This window comes from Peromyscus maniculatus, chromosome 4 (genome assembly GCF_049852395.1).
Source record: "Peromyscus maniculatus bairdii isolate BWxNUB_F1_BW_parent chromosome 4, HU_Pman_BW_mat_3.1, whole genome shotgun sequence".
Taxonomy (NCBI): Eukaryota; Metazoa; Chordata; class Mammalia; order Rodentia; family Cricetidae; genus Peromyscus; species Peromyscus maniculatus.
The window spans coordinates 2,449,980-2,470,000 of record NC_134855.1 but is presented as its reverse complement, the minus strand read 5'-3'; the positions used below and the strand labels follow the sequence as shown (position 1 = coordinate 2,470,000).

At 55.4% G+C, this 20,021-nt stretch overlaps 1 protein-coding gene across 1 annotated transcript in view; it reads left to right on the top strand.

The window, feature by feature from the left end:
- Crb2 (crumbs cell polarity complex component 2) overlaps positions 1–18,669 on the top strand; it is a 21,605-nt gene extending 2,936 nt beyond the window's left edge. The window contains exons 2-13 of the mRNA XM_006992523.4: positions 3,835–4,158; positions 8,389–8,584; positions 8,670–8,809; positions 9,245–9,430; positions 9,649–9,762; positions 12,070–12,957; positions 13,040–13,548; positions 14,011–14,176; positions 14,980–15,757; positions 16,233–16,349; positions 17,071–17,197; positions 18,399–18,669. Coding sequence (XP_006992585.1) covers positions 3,835–4,158; positions 8,389–8,584; positions 8,670–8,809; positions 9,245–9,430; positions 9,649–9,762; positions 12,070–12,957; positions 13,040–13,548; positions 14,011–14,176; positions 14,980–15,757; positions 16,233–16,349; positions 17,071–17,197; positions 18,399–18,623 — 3,770 coding nt within the window. The 3' untranslated portion in view covers positions 18,624–18,669. The remainder of the gene's footprint in view (positions 1–3,834; positions 4,159–8,388; positions 8,585–8,669; positions 8,810–9,244; positions 9,431–9,648; positions 9,763–12,069; positions 12,958–13,039; positions 13,549–14,010; positions 14,177–14,979; positions 15,758–16,232; positions 16,350–17,070; positions 17,198–18,398) is intronic.
- The last annotated feature ends 1,352 nt before the right edge of the window (positions 18,670–20,021 follow it).

The window sequence follows — 20,021 nt, the reverse complement described above, 5'->3', positions numbered from 1 at the left end:
GTCAGTCCTCCACAGCAAGTGCCTTTACCTGAAGAGACGTTTCACTAGCCCTCAAGGGGATTTCAGATGGAAGCATATTAATAGTTACCAGAGAAACTGTCCACAGCAGCCAGTACGAGTGGCAAGTCTGAACCATCCCAGCTTGTGTTCTCACTCAGACCTGAGACCAGGGACTAGCAACTCCAGTATGCGCCAGTGCTGGGCACTCATCGAAATACCTATACTCACCACAACTGTTACTAAATTAGGCCTTTTGACTTCGGGGTGAACATCTCCTGGGGTGTCTTTGCCTTTTCCTGATGAGTGGGTGTTGAGTGTCAGTGACCCCTTACTGCACTGTACCCCTTGAGGTGGCAGTTTTATGTGAACTTGACACAAGCTGGAGTCACCAGAGGAGGGAACCTCAATTGAGAAGATGCCTCCCCGAGACTGGGCTGTAGGCGACCCTGTAGGGCATTTTCTTAGTTAAAGGCCAAATGTGGGTGTGGCTCATTGTGGGTGTGGTCGCCCCTGGGCTGGTGGTCCCAGGGTCTACAAGAAAGCAGTCTGAGCAAGCCATGAAGAACAGGCTGGTAAGCAGAACCCCTGCATGACCTCCACATCAGCTCCTGACTCCAGGTTCCTGCCTTATTTGAGTTCCTGTCCTGACTCCCGTCAGTGATGATAAGCACGTGTGAGCCTTTCCTCAGCTTGCTTTGGTCCTGGTGTTTCATGGCGGTGGTAGCAGCCCTGACTAGGACAGGCCCAGAGAAAGGAGGTGAACTCAGGTAGGGTGGGAGCGCCTAAGGGCCGGCTGAGGACTGGCACAGCGGCATGCCAACTGCTCGGCTCAGGGTGGGCAGGAGGCTGCTGTGGGGCTGCAACCCAGGCTTTTGCATATGCTAGACAAGGGGGGTACTACGGAGCCACACATCGTTCCCCAGACCTCTAGAGACTCCTCTGGTGAGGGGAGGAGGGCTGGGGCCATGTTAGGTTCACAGTACTTGGGCCTGCAATTTCACAAGCTTCTGCATCTGCAGGTTTTCAGGCTCTTGGTGACGGGAAGCAGTTAGTTTTCTTAACAGTCTCTTTTTTCTACCTAGAACCAAATATACTAAGATGGCAAAAGATGCCTGGCCCTAGAACTCAGTGCTCACACTGGTGGCTGCCAGCAATGCCTGCATACATTTCCCTCATGCTCCCCTCAGGGTAGGGCAGGTCGCAGGTCGGAGGAAAGGGCCAGCATCCCGTGTCTGTGTCTGTTAATCTCTCCTCTGCCAGGTCAGCCCAGGCAGTCTGAGAGGTCAGGAGGGATTTGTAAAGATAAGCACTGGCCCCTTGTTGCCCTGGCGACAGACTCCGCCCCTCTAGCTAGGCCCTAGGGAGAGCCCTTCCCCTCCTGGCTCAATAGACCCCTGGGCTTACTGCGGGCCGACGGGGCCACCCTTTGAGTGCGGTAGGACTGGAAGTGATGAGTCTCTGGGTTATAAAAAAGGGCAGATAAAACTGTTGACACCACAGGTATCTAGGCAGTGAAGGAAGGTCCCGGCTGCTGCTCGGTCTCTGGGCCTCTTGCACCCTTCTGCTTCGTTCCTAGTTTTCTAACTGTGGGGCTGGTTCTGCCTTTCAGGGAGTTCTCAGAGGAGCAGTCTGCTGCTGGGCTCTCGGAGGACCCATAGAGGAGCAAAGCTCCTTCCCCTGATGCTGTGGCCACTAACAGAGGGCTCCGAGCTAGGGACTAAGCTCCAGCTTGGGGTGAGGGGGTGAGGACCTGTGCTCCATGGGATCACAGTAGTAGCTGTTGGCAAGGGCCCAGTGGCAGGTGCTTCATAAGAGACCATATAACCACTCTCCTCTGGGGCCTTTTGGGCCAAGGGTCCCTGGCTGTTATGGCCACTGCCTCTCAAGGGGACTCACTGGGTGTCAAGGCTCCGTAACCCTGAATCTGTCTGCTGCTCCAAAACATGCTTTTTCCTAAAGGTGTTCCATCCACGTCCCACCTGACCATCTTCCCATCACCCATCCAGTCAACTTCTTTCCCTCATAGGGTATCTGCTGGGGCATCCACTGACTTTCCCAGTCTGCTCAGTCACAGGAGCAGAAGCAGAGGGCCACCCACTGCCTGTAAGCCCTCAGAGTAGCCCAGGCTCCCCCTTTGCCCAGCCCAAATGTTCGGGCTTGGCAGAGGCTGGGAATGGATGCCTGGGCTGGGACAGCTGGGAGCAGAGGGCCCTCTTAGCCAGAAAGTGTCTCAGACTCCAGAACCTGATCCCCTGCCTGGCTCTGGAGGATGCCAGGCCCCAGTGTGCAAGGAAGAACCCTGGGCACTTGAGGAGGCACTGCCTAGCCGTGTCTCCCTGGGTCCACTGTCCCCATGGCTTGCTGTCCTCCATCTTGGGCTGAGGAGCATGGGGATCTGGCCAGCAGCCGCCCTGCCCCATGGAATGTGGATGACGCCTGACAGGCTGCCAACCTTATCGGAGGGAGGGGGAGTCTTCTTGGAGTGGGGGAGGGGAAGGCACAGGGCCCTGATGCTGCTCACTGCTCAGGTCTGGTTAGTGTCTGCATGACAACCTGGGGGGAGGGTAGGTCCTGGAACTCCAGGTGGGGGTAGGAGGGCTCATGTCCCTCACATTTTTATCTGGCCCCTGAGGCTTTGAATCCTTCTGCCACCCAAAAGGAGGAGGCATTTACCCAAATTCTAGCTCATGGTTCTGGGCTGGGGTTTGGACCTGTTAGTGACAAGGCTTTGGGGCCGGATGAAGTGAAGGAACAAGGCTCTCTGAACTTGGCTTCTAAATCAACACAGGATGCGCCAAGTGTATAGACCCTGGTCAGGTATTCAGTGAGTAGGTCAAGGTCGTTATACCTGCTCTGTCTTGGGTACTTTCGCAGGTATTTGCTTGTGGGGGATGAAGTGAGTGCTAGGGATCCTCTAGAAGTCCCAGGCCAGGAGGCAGGAAGGCGGGACCAAGGGTGGGTAGGGGTGAGAGAGGCAGAGGCAGGCCCTGCCTTTGAAGTCCATTCCTTCTCTGAGGCTGAGGTCGGACATCTCAGGTTTCAGTCGGGAATGGAGTTACCAGACCCCCAGCGGGGGCTTGGGGGGGGGGGATAGAAGCTGTCCCTCTGTCTCCTCCATCCCACTTCAGGCTGCTGAGAGGACACAGGCCTGCAGAATGGAAAGGCCTGGCGAACTACTCCCTGGTGCAGTGGGACCAACCTGGCACTGAGGTCTGTTCCTTGTGAACTTACTGTGTGATGTCAGCAAGTCTTTACTTCCTTGAGCTCTACTACATGTCTGTAAAGTGAACAAAGGACAGTCCGAGCTTCCTCGGGGTACTGCAGGAGTGGCCAGACAGCATGGGTACTATCTGTTATGTGATGGCATCACGCGGGAGCCGCTCATTCTCTCCTGTCTCTGCTCTCTACAACTAAAACCTGCCTGGGCCTGGGGGTGTAGCTCAGTCTGAAGAGTGGTTGTCTTTCACCAGGGAAGCCCTGGGTTTGACTCCCCAGCACTCCATCAACCTGGAGTGGTAAGGTATGCCTGTAATCCCAGCATTTGGGAGGCGGGAGGGAGGATCTGGAGTTTAAGGTCATCCTTGGAGACATAGCAAGTTCCAGGCTGGATTGGACTCCAGAAGAGTGCTTCTAAAAACAAACACAAAATAAGTCAATACAACCTCAGTCGCAGGTGCAGGTGTCTGCATTTCTGATCAGCTTGTGGATGTGCACACATACAGGCTCTTAAACACGAACAGAATTGAGTTACCTGTAGGTTGGCTGCTAACACTGGGGGAAGTGTGCATTATGCAGACCCTGCCCACATTGCCAAATTGTTTTCTTTTTCTACAGGGTTGGTTCCTTCAGAGACTCCAAGTGCCTGTGCCTCAGACCCGTGTGGTGCTGGAACCGAGTGCCAGGCTACAGAAAGTGGTAGCTATACCTGTGAGCCTGCAGAGCTTGGGGGCTGTGCTTCTCAGCCATGCCACCATGGTGCACTGTGTGTGCCCCAGGGCCCAGACCCTAACGGCTTCCGCTGCTACTGTGTGCCTGGCTTCCAGGGTCCCTACTGTGAGCTGGACATCGATGAGTGTGCGTCCCGGCCCTGCCACCATGGGGCCACCTGCCGCAACCTGGCAGATCACTACGAGTGCCACTGCCCCCTGGGCTATGCAGGTAATGGGACAAGTCACCTTGGAGGGCTGGACTATGGAGTCCATCAGCTACTCACAGTGTGAGCATCTCTATTTGGCTTTGGCTCAAGTCTAGAGATGCCTCAGGCAGCTTTGGTACCCACTCTTGGGCTGACTGCTAAACTGATGTTTCTTGGGCTAACCTAGCAGGTAGGATTGGCTGGGCTAACCTGGCAGGTGGGATCTGTGTATGTTTGGTTGTTGGTATGGAGCCTGGCACATATAAGGTAACTGACAAATATTGCTTTTGTTCCTGCCACAGAACTGAGTTTGGTCCCAGTTGGAGGCTGGGAATGACCCTCAGGTAACCCTGGCAGGGCATACCTGCCTGGTTTGGCTTTCATGACGAAGCCCAGATGGTATCTCTAGCATTTCCTCAGTCTAAACCTGTGTCAAGCTGTCACGTAGACCCTGTGGGACTCACGTGATGGACCCTGGTATGGCTCAGGATGTGTGGCTCTAGGCATCCTGAATTGGGATACTTTTTTTGTCTGTGATAAGGATGTGTCCCTAGCCATCCTTGTTGCCGAGAGTAGATTAATGTAGACACAGGTGCCCAGAAGCATGGCTGGCATGGGTGAGGGAACCTCCCTAGTCTCCTCCTCCCCGCACTGCTGCTCTCTGGAGCTGCGTGACGTCAGGAGGGACGGTTCAGCTGGGGACAGGTCCTCAAAGGACATTTAATCTAGTGCAGTCTGGAGTCTGCAGTGTAGACACTGGGGGTTCCGTCAGCCCTGAATCTAGACACTGTGCTCAAACTGTGGGCAAATGGTATAGACTGGGAACCAAGTTCCAGGAAGGACATAGGGGGATGAGATGAACACTGGGTCCCTGTCTCTTTCCCTCTCAGTGTCTGTACATTTGTGCAAGTGAGACTGTGGGTCCCAGCTATCTGCACGTGTACGGTAGCTCTAAGGGCCCTGTGAGCACCTGCTGGTGTCATGTCTGTGTGTGTGTCAGCGGGTGTGTGAGCACTGCATGTGCAGGATGCCAGCGAAGATGATGTGAGCAGGGAGCTTTGTGTGACTCATTTCTCTCCTCCTCCTGCACAGAGCAGGGTGGGGGAGTTGGGATTCCAGGCAGCCTGGGCCTGGCTCTCCCTGGCACAGAGGCTGGGAGTGGGGCTAGAGGGTCATGGGAAGGAGGAGTCCTGAGACTTGCTCGCTGGGGAGTAGGAGGGCTCCAGCTGGAGGCAGCTGGCTCCTTAGCCCCCATGACAAAACCTACTTAGGTGGCTGGAGAAAAAAAAGGCCATGGAAATCTACACTGATAGGGTATGTCTCATATACACTACACCTGGAGATTCTCCATTTTTCTCCATCTCCACTCCTATCTGGGAGGGCCAGTTTGTACTTAGAGTTCCCCAGAGGCATGGGAATTCCTGGGTGGAACCAGGGACTTCCAGTTTTAAAGCCAAAGCAGGATAGGAGTTAGTGACCCTACTCCAGGGTGTCCTGTCCGGGGTGTCCCTTCCTTACATCCTTCTGAAAGCCACCAGTGAGTCTTCTGAACACACTGCTGAGCTGCTGTGTTGCTTACCCTTCTCATTGCTGTGGTTAAATACTTGACAAGAAACAACTACAGGAAGGAAGGGTACATTCTGGCTCTTGTGGGGATGCTGTCTATAATGATGTGGAAGGCATGGCAGAAGCAGCATGAGCCATCTGGTCATACTGTATCACCGGATGCTGGCGCTTAGCTTGCTTTCTTTGATTTTTCTGTTTTTATTCAAGCCAGGATCCCAGCCTTTCTTCCTCAGTTGAACCCTCCTATAAACTTACAGATACAGCCAGAGGTGTGTCTCCCAGGTGATTCCAAGTCTGGTCAAGGTGACCACAAAGATTGACTGTTATTACCGCTACCAACAACCTACATTTCTTTTGTGTGTGTGTGTGTGTGTGTGTGTGTGTGTGTGTGTGTGTGTGTTATCTTCTCCTCCTCCTCCTTCTTCTTCCTCTTCCTCTTCTCTTCTTCTTCTTCTTCTTCTTCTTCTTCTTCTTCTTCTTCTTCTTCTTCTTCTTCTTCTTCTCTCCCCCAATGCTGTTTATTGAAGGAGGGAAGAGGTCTTAAATACAGGCTTACAGCACAATGGGAGAACCCCAGAGGGCAGAAGTTTGCTATCATGTTTTACAATCTTGCATCTAAGCTCTTAACACCCATTATGCAGGATACACAGACAAGGAACTTCCCTTAAGCATTCAGGAGGGTGAAACCCGGGAGGGAATTAGCATAGGGAGGATATCAAGGTCAAGGTTAGCAAGCAAGGCAACAGTTATCCAAAACGGGGGTCAGGGCCCTACAGGTCCCCCTTTTACTAATAAATGAGCTTCTGACTTAGGTTGCATGGGATATCAGCAGGTCACCTTACCCGTCATGGAGACGCATGTCCAGGCCACACAGGCGCTCTGTCTTAGGTTGGTGAGCACCCCCCAGGTATTACCTGTCTCTGAATACTCATTATCATACAGGCTCAATCGTGTGTGAGCTGCAGAGTTAACTGCTGTCAAAGATCTCAAAGTGGTGCTGGGCTTGCAATCTGTGTGTTCGACACAGAAAATACCAACAGAGGTCCTAACCCACCCATAGCCAGTAGGCTAAAGGCAACTGAGCCATTCCCTTCCTTAACGAGCCTTACTGCAAATTGGAGTCCTTGTAAGATGGTATCCAAAAAGCAAATGGAACTTGAGTTTATAAATTTATAATTTTAAAAGCCAATCAAAATGTATATAACTATTGAATTAAATTTATCATGCCCAATAGAATGAAAGATTAATTAACTGTGGTAGCTACTTTTGCTGCCAGGGTCTTCACTATGCTAGCTGTAGTAAGCAATTATGAAATGGTAATCCCAGAAACAGTAGCAACGGTGGCTGCCTCTGCTATAACAGCAACAATAGCAGCAACAATGTCAAATTCTCTTCTGGAGTGTGTGGGCATCCACTGGCATGGATACAACTCCAGGAACATAAACCACCAAGGTCCATTTTTCTTGATCTGAGCACGACTTAATCAGGCAGCTCTGCAAAAACAAAACAAAACAAAACAAAACAAAACAAAAAAACAAAACAAAACAAAAAAAAACAACTAAGAACCATAAAGAAAAAACAGGCAGCTCACAAGGAGCATAACTAATGGTCTTATAATGGCTACATTTAGGCTGATAATTTTTTTTTTCTGAGACAGGGTTTCTCTGTGTAGCTTTGCACTTTTCCTGGAACTCACTCTGTAGCCCAGGCTGGTCTTGAACTCACAGAGATCCACCTGGCTCTGCCTCCCGAGTGCTGGGATTAAAGGCGTGCTCCACCAACTCCCGGCTAGGCTGATAAATTTTAAGGTATCTTCAAAGGGGGCTAAATGAATTTCAGGAGACCAATAAATGTTGCACAGAGCCACTCCTGAAAAGTATGTGTTACACCAGCTTGAAGAGGATTTTGAAAATGAAAAAAAGGCTTAGCTGGCATGTAACTGTTAACAAATGGAGGTCAGTGACCTTCAGGGTTATTCTTAATCTCCAAGGTGTCTAAGATTTAATTTTTATCTATGTATATGTCATGTGTATGGGATGCTAGAAGAGGGATTGGAGTGAGGGAATGCTATGAATATTACCTGAGCATCCTCATGAAAGCCCGACCAGGCAGGCCTGCTCTTCTAGGTCAAGTGTGGGTGCTGGGAACAGAACTCTGGACTTCTGGAAGGGCCGGGAGTGCTCTTCACACTGAGCCTCAAGCCTGACCAGTCTGGAGGAGCAGGAGGTCTGATAAGCACTGGATGCTCTCATGCCTCTCACTTCTTCCCCTCTCCCCAGGTCCTATCTCTTTTCCATCCTTCCCGCAGGGCATTGTGCCTCTACCTCAAGGGAGGTGCCACCAACTGTCATCAACCTGTCCTATCTCAGTCTTCAAAAAGCTGTTTCTGAAGAAGTCCCCCTCCCCACCCTTTCTCCCAGCACCCCAGAACAGACCCTGGCTCCTGTACTCAAAGGATCCAATTCTATCTCTTCTTGAGGTCACCATTATTTAAACACCAGCCGTTTCTGGGCCTACCCTGCTGTGAGGCCGCCAGGGCAAGAAGGGTCCTCTTGTGTCTACCCAGCAGCACCTCCTCTGAATGAGAGAGCCACCGGCTTCCGGGTAACTGGAGCAGATTGAGACTGCTGGCTGGGCCCCGATTCGCCCCTCTAGATGTGGTTCCCGTGTCTCCCACCCCTGTCCAGGCGTGACCTGCGAGGCCGAGGTAGATGAGTGCTCGTCAGCGCCCTGCCTGCACGGAGGCTCGTGCCTGGATGGTGTGGGCTCCTACCGCTGCGTGTGTGCGCCGGGTTACGCAGGCGCTAGCTGCCAGCTGGACGTGGACGAGTGCCAGAGCCAGCCGTGCGCGCATGGGGGCGTGTGTCACGACCTGGTCAACGGGTGAGCGCTCGGCGGGGTGACCTGGCTGCAGGGAGGGTGGGTTGCGAGATGGACACGCGCTCAGCTCCTGCCCCACCCACGCCAGTTTCCTGTGCGACTGCGCGGACACTGGCTACGAAGGTGCGCACTGCGAGCAGGAGGTACTGGAGTGCTCGTCAGCGCCCTGTGCGCACAACGCGTCCTGCCTCGACGGCCTCCGGAGCTTCCGCTGCCTCTGCTGGCCAGGTGTGTGCGCGCCTGCGCCCCCCCTCCCCAGTTTTCTCTCGTGTGTGTGTGTGTGTGTGTGTGTGTGTGTGTGTGTTAGCCAATGTGGTGGGACAGGTATGAAGCCGTGTGCACGCGTGAGTACAGTTTGGGCCCTGCACGAGTAACCTCCATGCATGAATCTCAGTTCCCTGATCTGCAAACAGGGCTGCTAACAGCACCTGCCCTTTGGATTGTAGAGAGCAGTGACAGCATGCCTGGCACACAAGAAGGGTGTCTGAGTGTTAGTACATAGTATTCGCAGCAATTGGTAGCCGGCCATCACTGCCCCTACTGGCCCTCTGTCAACATCCGCATCCTGAGCTTGTGTCCCTGTCCCGCCCTGGGTTGGCTTGGGTCATCGAAGGGAGGTGCCTGGGCACTTTGCGATTCCTGATGTCTTCATATACGCCCCAGGCTTCAGCGGAGAGCGGTGCGAAGTGGATGAGGATGAGTGTGCATCGGATCCCTGTCATAATGGCGGCCAGTGCTTGCAGCGCTCTGACCCAGCCTTGTATGGGGGTGTCCAGGCCACTTTCCCAGGAGCCTTCAGCTTCAGTCGCGCTGCTGGCTTCCTTTGCACCTGTCCTCTGGGCTTTGCTGGTGAGTTAACCTCTTGGAGAAGCACTCAGCCAGGGTCCAGACCCCCAAGGATGTATCCAGCCTAGCCCATGGCCTGGTCCTGCCAGGTGCCACCTTGCCTGAGTCCATACTCCTCTCTTTGTCTCTGGGTCTCAATCTCCCCAGTTTTAAAATGGACTCTTGGTTTTTGTCTGCCTCTGGGGGGGTGCAGGCAGCAGCAACACCTGATCTTTTTATAGGGGATGACTGCAGTGTGGATGTGGACGAGTGTGCCTCAGGACCATGCCTCCATGGTGGCAGCTGCCAGGATCTGCCCAATGGTTTCCAGTGCTACTGCCAGGATGGATACACAGGTGCACAGGTGGGGTGGGCCTGGCGTGGGGGTGAGGCTGGGTGATAGGGTCCCTTCTGGCTGAATGTGAATTGATACATACAAGAAATGAGGCTGGAGGTGGATGTGGTGGTACAGGTGACAGCTGGGGTGTGTGTGCTGACCTGGAACCCCAGCTTTGTAAGTGGAAGAGGAGGGACTGGTCAGTTTGAATATAGTCAGGAGGGAAGCATGGAGTGGGTGGTTCTTGCCCTGGGGAATGTTGGCTGATGGTTGGTTGGTTGGTTGGTGACTTCAGCCCTGTAGATACTGAATGTCTGTGGAGCCAGGGCCAGCCTGGGAAACCAGGGACTAACCCAAGAGAGGGGCCTGGACTGGAGTCATTTTGGGGGTTCACATACAGCTGTCTGGTGGCTGAGGCTGCAGGCTTTCTGGGAGGAACAGCAGAGTGATGACCAGGAAGATGGCCCCTGAACCCTGCCATCAAATCAAAGTGGTCAGAGCCTCAGCCAAACCAGAAGAGAGACAGAACTGTGCACAGGCGCATGCCTTTCGAAGGACAGGCTTTGTCTCTTGTGCCTGCCATCAGCGGCTGGGTGTGAACGCTCAGGTGCAAACACAGGTCTACCCATGGACCCAGAACTGCACACAGACTCCCCCTCTGGTGTCCCTGCCCCCGCTGGAATGCGGGTAGCGCTCCCCGCAGGCCAGCATTCCTGCCTGGCGCCCAACGCTAGCTCCTTTCCCCGCAGGTCCCTGGAGGCAGGTTCCTTCGCTTGGGGAAGGGGCTGGAGATACAGTCCCTCCCTTCTATCTAGACCACTTAAAAGATATTAGAGCTCGCTAGGCGTGGTGGTGCACACTTTTAACCCCAGCACTCAGGAGGCAGAGGCAGGCAGATCTCTGTGAGTTCAAGGCCAGCCTAGTCTACAGAGTGAGTTTCAGGACAGCCAGAGCTACAGAGAGAAACCCTGTCTCCAAAACCCCAAAACACAAACAAACAAACAAACAAGATATTAGAGCTCAGTGCCCCACGTTGGGTGGCCCACGCCCCTATGCACTGTCCCATTGCCTGAGTCCCTCTCTCCCACCCACATCCTCCCCCAGTGGCCCACTCCTCCATAGCCTCACAAGGTAGGGTTTACCATCCATCCCCATCTCACAGCTACAGCAATGAAGCCTGGAGGGGGTGTGACTGTGGGAACCCCGCTCCTTGCAGTGAGACAGTCAGTGGGTGGCAGGGAGGAGATCTCTGAGTTCAGACCCTAGCTCTGGTGGGGGGTCCATTTGGCATTCCTGAGTTGTCTGGAAGGAGGTAGGCGGGCCCTGGAAGCTCCCTTCTTAAGCCTTGGTGACTGTGGGTCCTGGGCCCCTTTCTGGGGAGCCTATACTGTGCCTGGTGACTGTGAGGAGGAAGCTGTAGCAGTGTGGGCTGACTGATCCTGCCTGACTCCTCTGGGCCTGGGTCTCTCGGGCTGAGGTGTGGGGGTGAAGATGGCCTTGGCTTGTGCTGTGGAGGTTCTGGCTGGGGTTGCACGCAGGCCTTTTGATCTTGGAGGAGAAGAGGAGGTGGCCCCTGACCCTAGGGCAGAGGGACTGAGTGGGCCCTGGGGAGTGCTCAGTGTGCTCCAGGTGGATCATTCACTGCGCCTGGTCCATGTCTATAAAGGCTATACCAAGTCCTTTCACTGGGTACCAAGGACAGATTCAGGCTTCCGAGGGGAATAGCTAAGTAAACAGATATTCTCAACTCAGGGCTCTAGGGAGTTGTGTCTGAGTGATGGAGTGGTGGAGCAGTTTGGTTTGGGTCAGGTGTGAAGGAAAGCTCTGGGCCAGAGGGCTTTGTGGGATGAGGAGGAGTTTCAAAATAGTAAGGGAAGTTGAGGCACAACTTTTTAGAAAATGCTTAGAGTAATAGCAAGTTTAAGGATTTCAGGGGGCAAGGTTGAGGCGTGAGAGCCTGGCAGGGCCTAGCCTATGACAGTCTTGAACACCAAGGTGAGTGGCTGGGCCATATGCCGAAAAGGAGTATGACCAGATGACACCTTGGAAAGGGACCGCTGGTTACTTTGGAGATGGGTAGGGAGGAACTTCTGAAGGCAGCTGACCTGGAGGCTGCCAGATCAGCTCAAAAAGCTGGCAAGGGAAGAGGCGTGGGGTGGAAGGTAGAGTCAGGGTGTCAAACCCACAGGACTTATCAGGCATAGCCAGGGAAGGCCCGGGGAATGCGGTCTATAGGGCCACGGGTCAGCATCACCAAGAGGCATGTGCGTTCTGGTCGGAGGCTCTGGCCTGGTGTACTGACTCTTGGCTGATTTCTCTCCTTTAGGCCTGACATGTCAGGAAGATGTGGATGAATGCCAGTCAGAACCATGCCTGCATGGTGGGACCTGTAGTGACGTTGTAGCAGGCTATGTCTGCCAGTGCCCTGAGGCCTGGGGTGGACAGGACTGTTCTGTCCAGCTCACAGGCTGCCAGGACCACACCTGCCCACTGGCTGCCACCTGCATCCCCACCTTCAAGTCTGGGCTCCACGGTTACGCCTGTCGCTGCCCACCTGGGACCTATGGGCCTTTCTGTGGCCAGAATACCACTTTCTCGGTCATATCCGGAAGTTCTGTGTGGGGATTGGTGCCAGCTGGTGACTCTCTGGGTCTGTTACTGACGTTTCGTACCACACTGTTTGCTGGGACCCTGGCCACTCTCAAGGACACTCAGGTCAGCTTGGAGCTGGTACTGATGAGGGCCACACTCCAAGCCACACTTTGGAGACACGGCACCGCTGTGCTTGTCCTTACACTGCCAGACCTAGCCTTAAATGATGGCCGCTGGCACCAGGTGGAGGTGGCACTCCGCCTTGGAGCCCTGGAGCTTCGGCTCTGGCATGAGGGCTGCCCTGGCCAGCTCTGTGTGGTCGCTAGTCCCGTGGCTACAAGTCCCACGGCTACAAGTCCCACAGCCTCAGTGGCCTCTGGGCCTCCTGGGCTCTACTCTATCCATCTGGGTGGCTGGGCCTTTGCAGGCTGCTTCCAGGATGTGCATGTGGAAGGGCACCTTCTGCTGCCTGAGGAACTCAATGGAAATGTGCTGCTGGGTTGCAAGCGCAGGGAACCATGTCAACCTCTGCCCTGTGCCCATGGAGGGGCCTGCGTGGACCTGTGGACTCACTTCCGCTGCAACTGCCCAAGACCTTACCGTGGGCCCACATGCACTGATGGTGAGGGTCAGCAGGTGGGGGGTAGCATCAGTGCTGGGCCCCTAACCTGCTGGTCTCACCCCAGTACTGTCTCTCCCTGCAGAGATTCCTGCTGCCACCTTTGGCCTGGGCGGTACCATGAGCTCAGTCTCCTTCCTGCTCCGTCAGCTGCTAGGCCCAAACCTCACTGTGTCCTTTTTTCTCCGCACTCGGGAGCCTGCTGGTCTGCTACTCCAGTTTGTCAATGATTCAGTGGCTAGCCTAACTGTGTCCCTGAGTGAGGGCCAGATCCGGACTGAGGTGCTGGGTCATCCTGCTGTGATCCTCCCTGGGCGCTGGGATGATGGACTCCGCCACTTGGTGGTGCTCAGTTTTGGTCCTGACCAGCTGCAGGACCTGGGCCAGCAGCTGTATGTGGGTGGGAAGGTCTACCTTGATGACACCCAGCCCTGGGGCGGGCCCTTCCGGGGCTGTCTCCAGGACTTGCAACTCAACGGCCTCCACCTCCCCTTCTTCTCTTCACCAATGGAGAACTTGAGTTGGCCCAGTGAACTGGATGCTGGTCAGTCCTCTAACCTCACCCAGGGCTGTGTCTCTGAGGACATGTGCAACGTGAGTGCGTGGGAGAAGGTCTTTAGCTAGAATCAGTGCTATGACAGGGTAAACTGAGGCTCAGTCACGTGACCTCTCACAATCCTGTCATTTGAGCGGTAGAGTGTAGCCACTTCCTCCCTGTCCAGCTGTTCTTTCCAGTGGCCCCGCGATCCCATTTGCCCGTCTGAGAAGACAGCCCGACCTTGACAGAGGAGGGCCTCAGCCTTTCTGTAGTTGGTGCTTGTGGGAAGAGGCGGCGAGGGTTGTGAGCAGAGAGAGCATCAGCTGAATAAGCGAGTGCGAGCTAGGCTAGCCTCTTCCCGCCTGGGCCCTCAGACCAACGGCTTCACCTCGCTTGGTCTAGTTTCCCATCTGCAATGTAGGAGTGATGACAAGTTCCCCTCAACTTTGTGGTGAGGTGGTCAGGGGGGTGAGAGGCTACTGTCCTGATTGCTCACTGGTATCCTGACTCTTCCACAGCCCAATCCCTGTTCCAATGGTGGAACTTGCCACGTCACCTGGAACGACTTCTCCTGCAGCTGCTCTGACAACTTCACAGGGCCCACCTGTGCCCAGCAGCTGTGGTGCCCCAGCCGGCCTTGCCTCCCACCTGCCACCTGTGAGGAGGTTCCCGATGGCTTTGTATGTGAGTTTGGGTGCAGAACACTGAAGCTGGTTAGATTCCTTAGGGTTTATGGGATGGTGGGCTGTGGACCAGGAGTGCCAACAACCCCAGTGTGGCGGGCCACTGTATTCTGAGGGACAGAGGGGTTTCCAAGGCAACTTCACGGAAGCCAGAGGAGAGGGACGTTAGGAAGTGGGGTGGCATGTATGAGGTTTTGAGGTTCTTAAGGATAGCAGAAACACAAGGTTAGGAAGATGCTGTAGAAGATGGATGGAGAAGTTGGTAGGGATTTGAAGCCTAGCTCAGAGACTAAAGGGTCCCACATTGCTCAGGCTAGCCCTGAAATCACTATATAGCAAAGAGTGATCTTGAACTTGTGATTGTAGTGCCTCAACTTCCCTAGTTTAGGGACATCAGGTAAGGGTCCCCACACCCAATTTGTAGGGTGCCAAGGATGGAACCCAGGGCCTCCTACATGCTAGGCACTGTACCAACTCAGCTACATTGCCAGACTTCAGAGGGTTGTAAAGGGGAGAGGGATGTGACTGGACATGGGGAGCAGGCTGGACTTCGGAGGAGTTAATATTGTTGCTGTGTCCCAGGCTTTCAGGGTAGCAGGTGTTGTGGGTCCCCTTAGGATTGCCCTGGAACTGATTCCCTCCAGATGGAGAATGCGTAAGGGGTAGAAAACGGAGGCTGCAGGTGACAGGTGCCTGCCCTGGTCAGTAGTTATGGTCAGTGGACCCTACCACCTGCACGCCTGGGGGCCGGGTGGTGTGTGGAGAAGGTGGCAGGTCATTTCCCAGTGGCTCTAACTTCTGTAGGTGTGGCAGAGACTACGTTCCAAGAGGGCCCTCCTGCTGTGTTCAGCGGCCACAACGTGTCCTGGGCGCGGCCCCTGAGCGAGCTCACCCTGGCCTTCCGCACTCGCGACCCCGAGGCTGGGCTGCTGCGCGCCGTGGAGAGCGTGCCGCGGAGAGACTCGGGTATCTGGCTGGCGCTGCACAACGGCTCGCTGGCAGCGGATGTGGCGGGCTCGGTGCTGCCCGCGCCCGGGCCGCGCGTGGCCGACGGCGCCTGGCACCACGTGCGTCTGGCCCGGGAGCTCCCACAAGCCACCGCCTCACGCTGGCTGCTGTGGCTGGACGGCGCGGCGACGCCCGTGGCTTTGCAGGGCCTGGGTGGCGACCTGGGCTTCCTGCAGGGCCCAGACGCCGTGCGTGTGCTGCTGGCTGAAAACTTCACAGGCTGCCTGGGCCGCGTGGCGCTCGGTGGCCTCCCGTTACCCTCTGCGCCTCCGCGACCGGGTGCGATCCCCGGAGCCCGCGAGCACTTCGTGGCCTGGCCTGGGTCACCAGCCATGCGCCTTGGATGCCATGGTGCGCCCGTGTGCGCGTCCTCTCCCTGCCTGCACGGCGGTGCCTGCCGAGACCTCTTTGATGTCTTCGCCTGTGCCTGCCGCCCGGCCTGGGAGGGACCCCGCTGCGAGGCCCGCGCTGACCCTTGTCGCTCGTCGCCCTGTGTCCGGGGCCAATGCCACGCGCGCCCCGAAGGCCGCTTCGAGTGCCGCTGCCCTCCAGGCTTCGCTGGTCCTCGCTGCAGGTGCGGGTGGCAGGGGACAGAGGGATTAGGAGGGATGAGTTCTCCTTAGCCTCTGTTTGATGCTCAAAAAGATGATACACAGGTTAAAATACAGGCTAAATTTGAATTCAGAAAAAACATTGTGGTTTGAGGAGAGTTAGGGGCATGATTTGGGGGCTTTGAAGCAAGCTGCCCTTAACGATACCCCCCCCCCCCGCCAGAGCCTTTGAACTCTCCCCATTTCCTCCTGGGTCTAGAGCTGTCTAACCCTCTCGAGAAGTTTAGGAACTGTTTTGTCCTGCCCCGCCCTTTAATTTCAGCGCGTATCAAGGTCCTCGGCTCTTGTGGGTTGAGAAAGGAGCAGAACCACAGCCCTGTGTTCTTCTGCTTCTGTCAGGGGGAGGGCTGTAGAGGGTGGGCCTGCATTCCCCGGATGAGAGCACCGTGGCCAGCTCCCAGCACCCTACCTCCACCCAGCCTTGCGCTTTCTCTGCAGGGTGCCTGTTCTGCCTCAGGGATGTAGCCTCAACTCCACCTGCAAGGATGGCGCCCCTTGTGAGGGTGGGTCTCTAGGCACCAACTGCAGCTGCCAGGAGGGCCTTGCTGGCCTGAGGTGGGTCTGGGGACCAGGGTCCTGGAAGGTTGACTGGGAGGTTGCCCCTGGATTTCCCAGCCTGGGCAAGGGAAATGGGGTCTTTCTTGTCTTGGTTCTTCTGGGACTTCCAAAATGTCAGCAGGACAGTGGTTGTCTAGCCCATTCTTCCTTCCTTCCTTCCGTCTTCCTTCCTTCCTTCCGTCTTCCTTCCTTCCTTCCTTTCTTTTTTTTTTTTTGGACAGGGATTCTCTGTGTAGTCCTGACTGTCCTGGAACTCACTCTGTAGATCAGGCTGGCTTTGAACTCAGAGTTTTGAACCTGTCTCTGCCTCCCAAGTGCTGGGATTAAAGGCATGTGCCGCCGCCGCTGCTGCTGCTGCTGCTGCTGCCGCCACCGCCGCCGCCGCCCCCCACCCCCCAGCCAACCTAGTTTCTTACAGCCCTTTGGTCCTCAGTGGACATGGCCAAATTTTAACTTCTGGGCCTCCAAGAGGTGCAGCTGTCATCCCTCCCTGCCATGTGCTCTTCCTCACGTTCATGGAGTAAGAGCACTTCTCAGTCATGAACACTGGGCTCAAGGGGAGTGGGGAGGTGATGGAAATCATTTTCAGCTCTGGTCACTTGGCAGAACTCAGCCATGCTGGAACAGTGGCTGGATAGGCTTTGATGCTTGGGTGGAGGCAGGGTGGGGAAACTAGGGGAATGGGAGGCAGCTGTGAGGGGTCTTCTGTGTCTTCCAGGTGTCAGAGTCCTGACCTACCCTGTGAAGCCAACCCTTGCTTGAATGGAGGCACCTGCCGGGCAGTCAGTGGCATATCTGAATGCACTTGCAATGCAGGATTCTCTGGCCAGTTCTGTGAAGTGGTGGTGAGTGGTACCTAGGGGTGGGCTGCCAGGCCTATTTTGACCTTAGCAAGAGGTCAGTGGACAGGGAGAGTATGGTCTTTGTGGACTTGGCACTGGACGGGCTTTGCTGAAGGTGTGTGTGGGGGACCCCATGAAGGATGTATTTTCACTTCAGGGAGAGCTTGGGGAGCCCACCAGCTATTAGGCACAGTCTGGGGCTTTTAGGTGGTATCTAGGGTAGTGGCAGTGGGGGCAGGTTGGGATCTGGGACTGGCTTCTGAGCCCATAGGATCATGGGGCTTATAGTCTCCTTGGGTTCCAGAACAGTTTCTGAAGCAGATCCGGCACTCCAGGTATCCCTGCCCCAAGAAGGCTCAGCTGACAGAGCACTGGGCCTGTGGGGACCAGCACCGAGCCTTGGAGAGGCTCTGAGACCACAGTGGGTGCCGATAAATGGTTTTCTGGAAGGGCAGCCTGGGGAGTGCCTTGATCCCTGTAGGCTCCCAGAAGGCTGGTTGTAAGCCAGGAGTCCCTTTTGCTTCTGGGAAGTGTTCCTTTCAAGTTGAACTTTTACAGGCTTTGCTTTGCTTTGCTTCTCCACCTACCCACTATATACCACCCCCCACCCGCCCAGGGGAAGGAAATGGCTTTACAGCTCCTGCTGAAGTGATAGAGAGGGCGAAGGTGTGAACTTTATAGTTTTGGGGCTCCCTTCTCCAGGCCTGAATGCTGGGGGTGGGGATGCAGGTGACAGCAGGCTGAGAAGCCTCCGAGACGGTGAGTCTGGATTGTGGGGATTCTGATTCCAGGACTTAAGAGCTCTAGGTATGAGGAATCTTTGATGGGTCACTGTGGGAGTCTGTGACTGGAGATGGGGAATGCTGCCCTCACCCCCAAACCAGGCTCAAGTCTGCCAGGGACAGGCTGTCAGAGCAACCCCTTGCAAGCAGGCAGGCAATCGTGAAGTCTCTCATCAGTGGGCTCTGCTTTCTGCTCCTGCTTTACTTCAGCTGACTGTTGTTGAACTTTGTGACACCCCCTAACTCCCACAAGCACTCCTGGAATGTCTACTGTGTACCCTCCTAGCCAGGGCTATGCAGCAGCCCTAGATTGGCCTGGACAGGTGGCTTCCTGGCTCCCGCCTGCACACCCAGGGGCTGCCTCTTGCACTGACTCTGGGAAGCCTACTTCTCTGAGTCTTCTTGTCTCTCATCTCTTGCAGAAAAGCCTGCCTCTGCCCCTGCCATTCCCGCTGCTGGAGGTAGCAGTGCCTGCAGCCTGTGCCTGCCTCCTCCTCCTCCTCCTGGGCCTCCTCTCAGGGATCCTTGCTGCAAGAAAGCGCCGCCAGTCTGAGGGCACCTACAGCCCAAGTCAGCAGGAGGTGGCAGGGGCTCGTCTGGAGATGGACAGTGTCCTCAAGGTGCCACCAGAGGAAAGACTTATCTAGGCTGGTCTGGCTGCTGGTGCCATGCCCTAAAGGTCCTACAGGATCACTGCAGAACCTCTACCTGGAGGCTGGGGGAGACTATTTCCAGAGCTAGGACACCCACAGGATGTGCCACCATGGTTGGCAACCCTTGCCCTGTCCATCATGGAGTCAGAAAATGGGGAACAACTCAGGAAAGCAGAGGAGGCTGTGGGAGTATGAATGTCTCTGACCTGCTGGGCTGTATATAGGAGGGTACATGTGGGTACCCATGGTATGACTGACAGGTGTATGTATGTGTGTATCTTTCTGTCTGTCTGGGGGAGAGAGAAGACATGAGAGGAGAATGGAGGGAGGGAGGGAAGAAGAGGGAGGGAGGGAGAGAGAAGGAGAGGGGGAGGGAGAGGGAGAGGGAGGGAGAGAGAGAGAGAGAGAGAGAGAGAGAGAGAGAGAGAGAGAGAGAGAGTATGAATGAATGAGGGGTGTGTTGCACATTGCACTGTGCTGTGATGGGGTGTGAGCATGCCCTGAGAGTCTACATGACTGTAGTGTGGCAAGTGATTTCACAGGGGAAGAGGCTGCTTCATGGCCGAGGACAACCTGGGTGCCTCTGAGACAAGGGAAGCCCAAGGCTGCACGCTCTCTAGCACTGGACAGGCCAGAGCTTGCCCAAGCTCCTAGACTTGGGTCTTGACATCTTGTCCAACCTCTAAGGGCAGCCTTTGTCCTAGAGAAGCTGGGGAATAGGGATGGCTTCTTGGCTTCCAGAACAAAAGCCCTTTTGGGCAGATCTGGTGGACAGTGCCATGGCTAATACCCGCCCCCCCGGGTCTGTAGGGCAGGCCTACGGGAACCAAGGAACAGCTGCCCTTGGCTGTCCTGCCTGCTGTGGGCATCTGCAGGCATGGAGCAACCTTTCTGCCCACCTCACAGGGCTATTCTGAGGATCCGAGAGACAAACAGGCAGAAACTCCAGAAGCTGTTTAAACTCCATCTGATGGAAAAGACTAACTGCCCTTTTGAGTACTGGAAAGTGCCCCACCTGCCTACAGCCGAAGGGGCTTCCTGGAACCCTCGCAAGGCCAGCGGGCAGAATGGAGATGCAGTTCTGTCCCTGCAGCTCTGTGGTTCTGCAGCACAGGCTGACCTATTGCCTGCAGTTCCGTTGTCTGTGTATGGCTGTTAACTGAGGGAAAGCATGCCAAGGCAGGCCTCAACTGTGTGCCCACCAGTGCTCGGCAGAGGCGCATCGGCAGCTACTGCACTGGTCCTCAGGCTGCAGGGTTATATCCTGTGGCTACACACTCAAGTGCACTTGACTTCTGACTCCACCCCCAGAGGGCACTGCCTGCAGATCCAGCCTCCTTTGGACTTGCCAGGGCCCTCTGTCATCCTTGCTGACCAGGCCAGTGCCTCCTA